Raw genomic sequence first — 13815 nt, 5'->3', positions numbered from 1 at the left:
AGCTCCATCACAGGAGTTTCTTCATGTACTAATAAGAAAGAATGACCTTATGAGGACAGCCTACATAAATAAAATCATTTCATGTGTCTCAGGGTTACTAGATAAGGCCTCAGGCATGCACACAGAGTGGTCCACCTGGCTTATCTCACATTCAGTTTAACAGGGGGTGCTGTGATTTCAACAGGAGCAAGGAGCCGTCAGGAAAAGCGTGCTTGTGTCAGCATTCATGTATTGCAGTGAGGGCCCTAAAGGGAAAGCGCAGGGGAAAAAAAATGATGTGTTTTCTTTTTACTCCCCCACAGATTGACCATCTCTGCTGAATGTCCCATGCAGCTTGAAGATTTCCCCATGGATGCACATGCTTGCCCATTAAAATTTGGAAGCTGTAAGTTCTCTTCTGGAATAAGAACTAGAAAAATACTGTTTTCTGGCTTCTTATGTTCGGACATGTCTTGTACAGATCTTTCACCCTCCTCCCCAGCCCTCCCTTTTTCACACGGTTCTTTAGCATTCACCCATTCTGCCCCCCTTGCTTCTACCCTGCTGCTCCTTTTCCATAACTGCTTTATCTTGACTTACTGCTTTTCAACTCATGCCTGCATACTCCATGATAAACGGTGAGTTGATGGGTGATATGTCTTATATATCCACATCAAGCATAACAGCCACTGTTAGATGGAGTTCTAGATGCAGACAGCTAAATTGATAACTTGGTTTTACATTTGTAGTAAAACAGAGCTTTCAGTAGACTGATCAGATTGATGTGCAATTATTATGGTATTTACATGAATCAGACTGCAGTGCAATATCTGCATCACATATATTAAAAGAGATCTAGAATATTAAAAGAGTAAATATCTTTCCATTTGGCTTTAATAAATCCAGTCCTGTATCCTGTTACATGATATTTCATACACATGTATTTGTATATATCCACACATTATTCTAAACTGTATGCTGAACGATGATTTTGCCTCAATTCCAAGCCTCTAATCCACCACACTGCTGCCTTGCCAGAAGCTTACTTCAAAAATAACCCCAGGGAATCAGATGGTTATATTTAAAAACAAAGCTCTTAATTAAACTACAAATGAGGCTACTACAGTAGATTTTCTTTTCTTTGGTAATCAAATCAGAGTTTCCAGGTGCAATCATTGTCTCTGAAGACTTTTGGTAATTACCAGGCAAGGCATTTTGCTAGCCCCTGAAGCCACCTAACTTCAGCATTTTGCAATGTTTTTCAGCTGTATCAATTTAGGGTCACTAATCCTAGCAAGATTAAGATTTGCCTTTATCATCTGTATCTGCCCTGATTTAATACTGACTATACATTGTCTTCTAGTGATCGTACTAAGAAGTAAAACCACTGTTTACAGTAACTATTACCACATTACCAAACTTATGATGAACTGATTTCCTTTCCCTCTTCCAATCCAGATAGATTCTGTTTCATCCAAATAGCCACCAGTATTTTACAAGGTCACTACAGGTTCAAGTGTGTTCATTGACTTCAGCAGCATTAATTTACAGCAAAGCCAGTATAAATCTGAACGTCCGTACACCTTTACACTCCACTTAAAGAAATGTGTATGCAAATCACCCATTTAATTCCAAACTTGAAAATGGAAAAACATCTCACAGAAAACTGTAGTTGTTTATATACAGGGAAAGAATTAATATATGCTAATATATAATTATATATATAATTAAATAACGATTAAATAATTAATATACTAATATATATTCATATATATGGAAAGAATTAATAAGACAAAGAAAAAAGAAAAAGAGAAAGAAGTTATCCTTCCTGGAATTACATATCCTTTACTCTATCAATAGATGAAGTTACATCTGTTGATCTCTAGTCTAGATTACAAAACTGTTCCATTGTTTTATGAAATCTTGCAAAATATGTAATATAATACTAAAAGATACATATTTAAATGAAGAGCCTGATGCAGCAGAGATCTGAAGCTCAACCTTAAAGTTAAATGGATGTTTCCATGTATTAGTAGATTAGATGCAGTAAGGTACAGGTTCTAACTCTCCACCTAGTATGACAAAAAAAAAAAAAAAAAAGGCATCCCAGTCAAACATGTGAGTGCATGAGATAACATTACAAGCTACAAATGCTTAGAAGGAGTGCCCAGTAATCTGTCTGAATATAATTACATGTCCTGCTAGTGCCAAATGTGTTACATGTTAATCACGTCTTATCACACAGGTAATTTTAATCTGTCTCAAAGCCAGCACTAAAGGCTTACATTTTAGGCCTGTGAGGGATGAATAGAGTTTTAGTTTATGCTCCTTGCCATTCTCAGAATAAAATCTGAGAATACTTTTATAAGGTATTACAAGTCACCTTTAAGTTCTTTCACACTGTGTAGACATGGAACCATTTGGTCCGTGCTAGCCACACCATCGGCCTCTGCAAAAAGTAATAGGGACAAGCTATAGACAATCTTTCAGCCTTGGGAATATCTGGATTACTGATCTTACAGCTCCCTAGTAATTTACTGGGATTTAATATGCATATGTTTGTACAAGTAGCAGCCAGTAAATCAGGGTTTATTGAAATAGTCCAGGTGTATCTTACGAGGGGACAATATTTATTCCCTATTTACAGCAGTAGGGGTTTGCATTGAGTCATCTCCAGGCTTGCAGCAAGACAAAGCCTACAGGGGAATATGATGCACAAGCACATACCCTTTCTGCTTTAGCTTTCCTCACTGTCTTTCCCCAAAGGGTTTCATTTTCAACGGTCTTCTTTCCAAAAAGGTTTTTTTTTGAAAAGCCTCAAGGAATAGCATCAAAGTAAATGTTAAACACATTATCAGTGGAGCTGGGAGGGTAGAGAAGAAACTGGTGCTAACCAGTCTGAGGGTGAAGAGAGCAGGGCAGCGAAACGAAAGAGCTGGCTCACGGCAGAAAAGATGCAGCAGAAAGGATGCTGAGAAGTGATCAGTGTTGCAGCAGAGGCAGGAGCAGGTTATTAATTTTCTGGCTGCATGAGTGTTCACTATGTTTGCTATAATTCAGCAAGCAAGAGGCAAAAAGTGCCTGATGTTTCCTTCATTATGAAAGAGAAGAAGAATTAATCTTGCTTACAGAAATAAAGGTAAATGTTGAATTCTTATGTCCCATTTGACAGGCTTCTTGCTACGTTAGAATTGTGGGAGATTTTATGGGCTAGGAAGCATTATATGTAGCAACAGAATATTTTGTAGAAATAATTAAAAGCCCGGTCAAATACACAAAATGTGATATAAAGTTACCTGTGCATGCCAGCAGCCTAGATACCTGCTGGGCAGTTCAAATGCCCACTACAGGGGTGGTATTTTTTAATACTCTATGGCACGTCATGAAAAGGACAGAAGTTCGGGGACAGCTCCTAATGAACTGAACAAAGCAGGTTTTAGTTGTCCTTCTCTTAAGTACTGCTCCCCACTACTCCAAGATGGCAAGATCAGGTGGGTCTTCTCTAGGAGGTACATGTATGCAGGTACTTTTCCTGTGGGATTGCATCCCTGCTAGGGGTCAGGATGCCTGTAGAAATTATCCTGCAGAAGTCTCGTTTAGAGGGAACTGGGGATGATGCATAAGCACAGGCTTGAGGGTCTCTGCAGCAGGCTCTGCTCCCTTTGAATCCAGGGTGCTTGATGAGGGTGGCTGTGACAGTCTGTTCATTACCTCATGGTAGCATGGGAAGGGTGCTGTTCTATTCAATGGCCAAATTTAAAATAGCTTTCCATTGCAATTCTAGTGCTGATCTGTACTCTAAATAACTCTGTTGGTCAAACAGGATGTGATGAAAATTCCTGATGCCAGAAGCAGTTTCACTAGGAGCAAGCACTTAAACCAAGAAGTTCTATCTTACCCCCAGCCTATTTCTGGTGTGAGGAGGAAGAATTAGATAAAATAGCAAGGACATTAAAGCTTCCTAGCTTTAATGTTTCACCTCTTCCACTGACAGCTCCTAAGAATACATTAAGAGTATAATTTAGCACAGTTTCCAAATGCCCATGTGTCACCAGGTAGGTAAGCATCATCTCTAGGGCAGCTGAAACAGAGAAGTTAATTGACTTTCCCTAAGGTCATGCAGAAAATCAATGTCAGAAAAAGGATCAGACTCAACTTCTTTGGTTGGAGAGGCAGATGTCTAATCCACTAGACCATGAAGGCCTCTGCCCAGGCCACTGACTTAACTCCTAAATCTCATTTTACTGTGTTAATTATATCAGTGTTACCTAGCTCATGGAGTTGCCCTGAGGATGAATTAGTTAATTGCTGTTAACTGGCACTTTGACAATGTCAAATACTGTAAGGTCGTGTCTATTTATGACAGCTGTCTCTTGAAGACACAGTACCTGAGTACATGGAGTTACCAGATCTTGTATTGTGGAATGGATAAATACATGAAGCAGCTGCCCACTAGTCACTCAGCAGCAAAAAAAACACCCCATACTATTTTTAGAGTAAGTAGGGAGTTTAATGAATATTCTGAAAATAATGAGATCCCCAAGCACATGAGCACAGGAAAAAGAGGTCTTGTGTTTATTCCTGATGAATTTTAAATCGGCCACGAAGATGGCGAAGGTTGATCACTGTTGATCAACCAGTGAGCTTGCCAGCTGTTGGTTAGGAAACAATCTGTAGTGTCTGGAGATAGTAGCTAACATAGCTTATGTACATCTTCCTTTTTACACCTCAAACTAAGTCACAGTATGACTTTTGATGAAGGAAGGTGCACAGGCTATTTCTGTAGCAAGAGATATGCTCAAATTATTTTCCTCTAATAAGCATGGTGAAGTCAGAGTAATGAGGAGACAGTAACTTCACCAATATACCAGGATTTTATTGCAACACTGAACATTAAGGCACTCACTGTTCACAAACTATCCATTCACTTGTAGCCACTGAGAAATTTCTCCAAAAAAAAAGTTATTTTAAGAAAATTTCCCTGGTATTTCCTTACAATGCAGGGAAGGCACTGAGGTGAATGCTCCTAAAGGATTTTTTCTTGATTTTGTACTTTTCCCCATTAGCACCTGCAACAGCTGCAGGAAAACTGCAAGTATGGAGGGAGAACTTGAAAACAGTGTCCTTCTAAACAGACTTTAATTCTGGTTTAGTAAAACGTGATAAAGAATGTATTTGGCCTCTCAAAACCTGTGTGTAAAAGTCTTGTGTATGAATATAATTAAATGAATAATAAATAAAGAGAAATGTTAATTTTAAGAGACTTTGAAAAGTGGAAATAGCTCTTACAAAGCTTTTCATAGGTTGCTCTCAGGGACAGCTGGAACTGCAGTCTCATACGTAGAGGCAGAGCTTTTCTGTTACTTGTCCCTACAGCTGGATGGAAGAGGCTCCCTGAATCTATTCCTGAGAGCAGAGACAGCACAGCTTGTTGACTCTGCTGGAATGTATTAGTGCCCTCCTTTTGAAAGGACACGTGGAGAGAGCCAGGGAGGTCCTCTGTGAAATGCTGAGCAGCCAAGTTCAAGACTAAGTTTTGATTTTGCAGTTTAAGGCAGAAGTCAGCTAATACGGAATGGATAGGTTTGGTGGTGGTCTGCTCACTGAGGTAATATCTCCTCTTACCTTTTCCTAAGGTTTATCACTGCTTCCTTAGACAGCTCCATTGCAGTGGATGTTGAATGACTAAAATAATGTGAAGTTAGGTGAATACTAATACTAAATACTTTTAAGACATTTGATGTATTTTTCATCTCTCTCCTTCAACTCTATATGAACCCCAGCTACCAACCACCTCTTTAGTCGGCATACTTTTCCCCTAATTTTTAGCTGTTTAGAAGCTAGATCTCCAGACACAATGAAAGACATGCTTGTGACAGCATCAAAAAAGCAATGTAGACAACTGTCTTGGACCATTGCTGTAGTTCTACTTAAGTATAGCTAGCTATTAAAGCACAGGCATCTAGCCTGAACTAATTTTCTGTACAACCCTTAGAATGAATGGAGGGGGTGGAGACCACCTAATAGTATTGCTGTTCTTTGCCTCTGTTTTCCTTGGAATCATGGACAGATGACTTGTTGTGGGATCGTGTTGTTTAAAAAATTAAATCTTTTAGTGCAGAATGAGCACAGGGTTTTGGCCAATATCAAAACTTGTATTGACAGCAAAGCTCTAGGGAACAGATGAGACTGATCTGTGACAATTTCAGATAGAAAAATATGGCCCAGTTAGTTGTCTAGAGTCCCTCTATGGCCACTGAAAAAAATAAGTACTTCTGCAGTGAGGTTCATTAGAATTACTTTTGATACCTGCCTAAGGATGAGATGAATCATATTTTAGAAGTTCTTATTTTTCTGCAGTACTATCTCAGATGTAGGTAAGTGTATTATACCCCAGTCAGAGCAACTCAGAAGTTCATTTTTCTCTGCATTACTAGCTCAGAAATACAAACCCATTCTTTGTTCTGAAGAAACAGTCACTGCTGTAGATTAGTTAAGTGTTGCATTATATTGGTGGTGAGCTTTTGTATCTCTCCTAGTGATTATTTTAGCTATTTCTGCTGGAAGTCCCATTTTTCAAAGGATCTCAATGAAAGTCAGTAGGGCTCTTCAGTATAGAGATGACTACTATTTCTTCAAGCATCTTGTATGAACTGTGCTGTTTCTTCTGCATTGGGTACAGTGGATTATAACAACAGATACTTAAGCCTTCTCACAGGTGTTGCATCATAGCCTGTAGTCATTTCAGATATGCATGTATAGCAATATAGCTTCTTTAGTCCAGCATTTTGGGCAGTTAGTGCTGCCAGTACCTTCATCCTTGCATTGAGTCCCACAATCAGGTTGGAGCAATGCAGCCAAGAACACCCAAAGGGCAGGAAATTCATCAGCAGTGGTGCATAAAAGAAGATACTGTAATATTCAAGCATTCCAGAGATCTAAGAAGATTTCTTAACAGGAATCTACATAGAAATTAAAACACAGGGTTCTGGGCCTGGACCATGTGGTGGGTTTCTGCAGCAGCTGTTGTTATGGGGCCCCAGAACAGTCTGCATCAGAACTTGCAAATGAGTATAACTTACCACTTGTCTGGCAGGTTTGCCATAGAAGTCTACCTTTTAGTTTGACAAAAGGGAAAAGGGCTCTCTGAAATGATCAGATCAGTCAGTTTTTCTTCACCCATTACAGTGACACACATCCAGGACTTCCTAGAAAGGGCTGCAGAAACTGTTGGTATATCCTTCAAGTGCTTGCAGTCACTGTCACTATTTAACTTTTCAAAGATTTTGTCATATATACATGGTTACTGTATGTCTGCACTGAGATAATTTTTAAAATACATTAAAACAGCAGCCCAGCCCCCTGGCTGTGTGATGGCTTTCCCGTGGAACAGTGCCCAGCTCTGGGTCAATCACTGCCTACTTCTGGTCACCCACTGCTTAGAAGCCAGTGAGTTTTCCCCTCTTAGCTTCATAACAGAGGGAAAAAGGGAGGTCAGAAAGAACAAAAGCTGTTGTCTTCCCCATCTCTCTTGCAGCCAGCGCTGAGCGGAGGCTGCAAAATCTGCTGACGTGCAGTGGCCAAGGGTTTGAGTCCCTCCCAGCCCAGAGCAGTCTCCATGCTGGTAGAATCACCCTTAATGAAGCCCCTTTTTTTGGATAGGTAAGGAGTGCTTCCTGGGGGTGCCAGCAGCAGCTTTTGGAGCAGCTGCAAAGAGTCCCTTGAGCAGCCAGCACTGAAAGCCGGCACTCCACCTGCCCTGGGAGCAGCCTCCTCATCATGAGGTGACTCACATACTCGTTTTTTGGGGAAGAAAAGTTTGACTGGTGGTGGTTTTGAGCTCAAGGAAACAAAAGTTCAGGCAGGGGTAGGAGTTGGTGCAGAGATACTCAGCAGTGGTGTTTTTATCTCACGTGAAAGCGGTCTAGACAGGATTGTGGCGGAGCCGTGTGGAGATCCGGGGTGCTTTGCTGATGGTACGAACATCAGCACATGTTTCCCACTCTGGAGATTACAGCCTAAATTTAAAGGCTGCACAACTGCCTGATTACAGGGAATCAATTTGAGTTGTCAGCAATAGAAAACAACACACAGGGACTGCTTAATATGCTTAAGCTTTCAAATGGCCTTTGGGTGCAAACCTGCAAAGACATTGCTGGTCTCATAATGCCCCAAAAGGCAGCGCCAGGCTTACAGTTGCCAGCCATGGATCATGGGTCTGTACCACTGGTAAATGGGATATTATTTGTAAATGTGACAAATGGGTAGTTACTGCTCCACTGCTTTACAAGCCAGGTTTTTAATGTCTCTTATTTTCTAAGGTGGCTGTTTCCATGGCTTGTAAGCATTTCATAAACATTTCTGAACTCATTCTTATGATCCCTGTGTGAGGTTGGTAGGTCTCTGCTGCCTGCATTTTGCAGGTGGGCATAAAGGAAGCAAAGAGCAATTACAGTCTCTTCTGAGCAAAGACAGAGTGGTTCATTACTTGCTTTTATTGCCTCTGTCGTTATGGGTCCCTAGGTTCAATTAGAGCTTCCCAGTGCTACTGCAGTACATTAATGACAAAATTACTTGCCTACGGTTTTTGGGGGAGGAAAAAATCTACAAGACACTGCTCAAACTTGGATTTCAGTTTCTAGTCTGGCAGCTCCTTTATGACACTTCAGTCTCTGGTGGGTCAGGAAGTCTTCTACCTAAATTGCTGGATCCCACATTAGCCTACTCTCCTGCACAGAGAGCCAAGCTAGTCCAAGCTGTCATCTAGTGCTGCTGCAGTCCCAGCGCAGCAAGCTTCTTCAAAGGCAACAGTTGTTTCATGTTGTCTCCCATGAAGAAACGAGAAGCAAAGAGGACTGGGAAGAAGGAAAGCCTAATAAGCCTTCTGGTTTTTCCCCCTTCCCCATCACTGCCACTGGAAGTCTCCTCATGGCAAGCCTGTGCTAGCAGCCAGCCATTTTGCTGAAAACATCCCAGAGCTAAATATGTCAGCAAACCTGGGATTCCTCCCTCCTACATTTTTATTTTTGTAGGATAAATATATACAGCTGAGCTGATTGCTCTCACCATCTTAGGGGAGAGGAGTAGATATTTTTAGGCTCAGGTTAATCTCCCCCTAAAATAGGTCAGTTGATGGCTATAAATAAGATGTTTTATTTGTGCACAGAGAAAATGAGATTGTGAGCACCTTTGGATCTGGGTCTCCAGAGGGGCTAGGAGGTGACAGTTCCCAAAGAGAGGATGTGTGCCTGGCTACTCTAGCAGAGAGCAGGCAGAATGGCAGTGCCTCTGGTCAGCAACAGCTCGCCTGAGAGAGGCTCCTTGTATCCATCACTGAGGCTGGGGAGATTTTATCCCCTTCTCTGAAATACAGGGCTGCACTGTGCCCCACAACAGAGGTCTATAATCCATCTTCTGAGGTTTAGATGACTGCACCTTTGGCATAGGGAATAAGTTCTTGTGATTGCAATTTCAAGGCAGTATTAAAGTGTTTGAATAATAACATTTCAGCCTGTTATCTCCACATACCTATTGATTACACATTCACACAGTGTTATTAATGTAGCAGTACTTCTGAGATTTGTAAATGTCTTCATTAAGGGATAGGATTCAGAAACAGAGGTATATATTTAGCTCTGTGGGTAGTTCCAAATCACTCTCAGCTGGTTTCAGGCCATACAAATTTACAAGTGAGGGTCCTTTGAATGGTAAGCTCAGCAAATACACTAACTACAATAGCTGAGTCCCTGATGCCACTTAAGTGGATGAGAAGAATGTCTGTAGATTACAGTGAGGTAACAGTTTCATTCTATGATGTTACATGTGGCCAAAAATACCATGTTTGTGAACGCACCCTCCACAAAAAGATCAGTTGGAGTATTTTCTAAAATTCACTCTGCATTTCTCAAAAGAAACTCCAGTGACACTCCTACAGAGCTGGTTGTGTTAGCTTTGCTGATATTAAGTGGCACCTTGCAAAATGAGGGGACCACTGCAATCAAGATTAAGCAAAGGTGTTTAATCTTTGTAAAGGTACTATGGAAAGTGAGTAATGGTAGCAGCCACACTTTGGAGGATACTTTTGTTTGCCTTGCAAAAAGTAAATTAAATGTCTTAACATCATCCTCATAACCATGCTGTTTTTCCTAATGAAGCAGTTAATATACGTGCCAAATATTGTGATGGTAAATTCAAAGTTCATTAAATGTTAGTACAGCACTCAAATTGGCTGGCTGGTTTGGAATTACCACATGCCTGGCCTAGAAGGACCAACATAAGGTCAGAAACGTTCCTAGGATATTTAGCATTTAAAATATCATCCCAGCACATCCTACTGTTCTGTTGCTCTAGTCCTCTTACAGGGAATATTTATACCAGTCATTACAGGGGGAAAAAAAGCATCAGAGGCTGGCACACCAGATTTTGACAAGTGCCATATGAAATGCAATTGTGTAGCCACCATTAAATTTCATGTAAAATCAGTTCTCAGGTTAGTTCTAGACTGAGACAGCTGCCACTAAACCTGAAAATAAAGAAAGAGGTTGTATTACAACTACTGACCGCAGTGAGAGGAAGAAACGGGAAGAGGAAAAAGAAGGAAGGCATAACACTCCCTAACAAGAGCTCTCAGATGGAAGTAGAAACCCTGGGCGGATGACCTGATGCTGCTGGTACCTTGGAGCACTGGATGAGTAACAGCACACCCTGTTCAGACACCTCTTTCAGTCAGCTCATGGCAGGCATCCCACAACACGAGTGGCAGAATTTAGTTGTCTACACCTACACATCTGCTTGCTGTTTGGCATACTCCAGGCTGCACCATGGAAAAACATTTTCTTTGGTACTTTTTTTTTTTCTTCTGAATGGAGCCTTGAGAACCTGCAGTCCCAAAACACACAGCTCAATTCAGTGTGCCTTGCCTGGTTTTTAATGCTTATGTGTCAGATTTCACAGCAAGTAGTCACTCCCAGTTGCAATCCCAATGCTTGGGAAATAAATGCATCCCTCTTATTGCTCCCCCATGGTATGGGTGAGCATGATGGGGCAGGAAAGAGCTACTGTCACTGGTTGTCATTCTTAGGAGACATTCTGTGTTACTCTGCACAGCTCCTAGCTCAGGGCTCTTCTTAAATGCTGCAATAGCATCCTGTGCTGTGCCTGACTGAATTACTAGGACAACACTGTTCATTAGTATTTGTGTTACATCCATCATCAATATGACTGTGATTTAGTGTACCAACTTGCAAACAGTCAATTTATTGTATTAAAGCAGTCAGCAGACTTGCCTATGCTAATAATGAATCCCACCTCCAAAATCACAGTTGCTTTCAGTTTGGGTTTTTTTTCCTTTGCTTTATATTTTTGACCTCAAAGTCAGGTCATATTTAGACTTTTCTTCCATTAACTGGAACTTCTAAAATTACGCAGGACCTTCCACCTGATTTCTTGCTTAGAAAAGCCAAAGAAAATGGCTTTTGCAAAACTGTGTGTCTCAAAATGAATTTGACAGACATCTTCAGTTCCGTGTGTTTCACCACCTTGTGCGTATAGTCTGTGCTTCCATTTCATTTCCCAGCCACATTTCTATTCCCACCTTTTCCTGAGAGGTGACTTATAAATTATATTCTGAAACAGCATCATTTTGATCTAACTTTCGGCTTTATTTTTTTAGCAATGATCAGTAGAGTATATTAGTGTTGCTTAGTAATGAAGTCTCTTGAGACCTGTCTGGCACATCCTATACTATTTCCTGCAGAATGTGACAAGAAGATCGAATAAAACTGTATCAGGAAAACATATAGAATACTACTTATGTTACAAAATATTATTTTTATTTTAAATCCAGGGAGGACAGAAATAAACATTTTAGTATGACTGGACTTTCTACTGCCTGTTTCACAGCCAGTGGTGTCCTATAATTTTTCATGAATATGCCCACGAGTTTCATCAGTTTTCATGAATAATTTCCTCCTTGGATGCCCTCTGTTGTCACAGACAATGATACTGTGTCATTCCAAAAAAGTTTCATTCTGAGAATTTAACTTCTACTCACATCTGGAGCCATTCTGAGTGCAAGTCCAATCTGAGCTGCCCAATGCAAGAAAAATATAGACTTAGTGGAGAGAGTCTGATACAGGGCCACAATGAAGGGCCATTGAAAGGCTGGAGCATCTCTACTATGAGGGGAGACTGAGATCTTGGACTGTTCGGCATGGAGAAGGGAAGGTTCAGAGGGTCCTAATCCATCTATATAAATAGCAGGGGTTAGGGACTGAGAGATTAAGAAGAGGGGGCTGGGTGCTGCTCAGCAGCACCCACTGCAGAATAAGGGCCTTATTCTGCCAGTGGGCATTAAAAAACATCAAATTCCATCTGAACAGAGGAAAACATGCTTTTACTGTGGGAGTGGCCGAACACTGGAACAAGTTGGCTAGAGAGGTTGACAGTTGGCTAGAGATATTTGAAGATCGTGGCGATATTAAAAACCTGACTGGACATGGTGCTGGAAAAAATGCTTTTGGTGTCCCTGCTTCAGCAGGCTGTGGGACCAGATGACCACCAGAGGTACCCACCAGTCCCTGCCATTCTGTGACTCTGTGTTACATGAATTTGTAGTCCCACGTATTCGTACACATTACACTTCTTGTCTGTGGTGTTTTTAAAATCATGCATGCTGTTTATCCATGTGCTGTAAACTCATGCCAGTTTAAATGATCAGTCTCAATTCTAATGATTTCAGGTCCCTAAAGTAATTTCCATGACCCTAAAATTCTCCCAAGAACAGCAGAATTCATCACACTATGGCAAAGTCTTTATTTTAGGCTCTTAATCATTTAATATGTGAATACATTTCTCTTAGTATTTTAATTGCTATTTTGCATTAAAATGTTATTTTTATAAAAAGCTATTTCCCCCAAGACCTAGACCATGCATATTTAGTACCATGTCTTGTTATTTTTATATTTAAAAGTGCATTTTTAGTAGATTTTTTTTTTCATTTGCTCTTCCTATAGAATAATCTCATTTGTACATCAAGTCATTCTTACAAAGTCATTTTAATGGGAAATTCCAATTATGGAGCTCAAATCTGGCCTGAGTCACATAGGCACAACTGTTGACAGATGCTTTGTAATGGGCTACAAAGTATTCGTGCACAAACCACAAGAAATCCAGCCTGACTCTTAGAATTCAAGCTGGTACATGATGGCTTAGTAGCAGGGCTGTTTTGCAGCCTGCAGGAGTCTGAGAGGCTGTAAATCTGGATCACTAGTGAGTTATATAACAGCCTCTAAGTGAGTCAAATACATTAATGGTTAGATAAGATAGATATTTGTATGTGTATTCAAACCGTAATTAGAATTTCTAAAAAAGCTGACAATTTATGCGCATCTTCCCCAATCAACAGGCTTTGACAGGGATTAGGAATACTCCCAAGATTAGGCAGTCTGACAATCCTTGTGGCATGTACTAAAAGTCACGATAATAAAGGCTTAGAATGTAACTGCACAATTGGAACGGATAAAATAGAAAACAAACCAGAAGTCATCTTTCTACAGTATCTCTTTAAGTTAATTCAGCAGCCAACTAGCATAGTTCTGAAAGGAAAGTTCCAGCCATGGCTTGTGGATAGATGGTCTGTTTAATTGTGGAACGTACCTCAAGCGTGCTGGATGGGCACCCGTACACGCTGCACAGGCTGTCTTAACATAACTACACAGGCACTGCTTTATGCTTCCCGTGAGGTCTCTCAAAGGGTTTAGGGGGTGTTTTGGAGAGGGATTCTTTGTTTCTCAATTATTTTATGCCCTGTAGTGCAGGAATGAAAACTTATTGGCA

The 13815-nt window shown here is 40.6% G+C and overlaps 2 protein-coding genes across 2 annotated transcripts in view; one reads left to right on the top strand and one right to left on the bottom strand.

The window, feature by feature from the left end:
• The window catches only part of GABRA5 (gamma-aminobutyric acid type A receptor subunit alpha5), a 57019-nt gene that overhangs the window by 28015 nt on the left and 15189 nt on the right, over positions 1 to 13815 (top strand). The window contains exon 7 of the mRNA XM_048324999.1: positions 303 to 385. Within this exon, the coding sequence (XP_048180956.1) occupies positions 303 to 385 (83 nt within the window). The remainder of the gene's footprint in view (positions 1 to 302; positions 386 to 13815) is intronic.
• GABRB3 (gamma-aminobutyric acid type A receptor subunit beta3) overlaps positions 1 to 13815 on the bottom strand; it is a 203487-nt gene that overhangs the window by 182500 nt on the left and 7172 nt on the right. The gene's annotated exons all lie outside the window — the stretch shown is intronic.

This window comes from Corvus hawaiiensis, chromosome 2 (genome assembly GCF_020740725.1).
Source record: "Corvus hawaiiensis isolate bCorHaw1 chromosome 2, bCorHaw1.pri.cur, whole genome shotgun sequence".
Lineage (NCBI taxonomy): Eukaryota > Metazoa > Chordata > Aves > Passeriformes > Corvidae > Corvus > Corvus hawaiiensis.
Note: the sequence above shows the minus strand (reverse complement) of the source record. Positions and strands in the feature narration are given on the sequence as shown.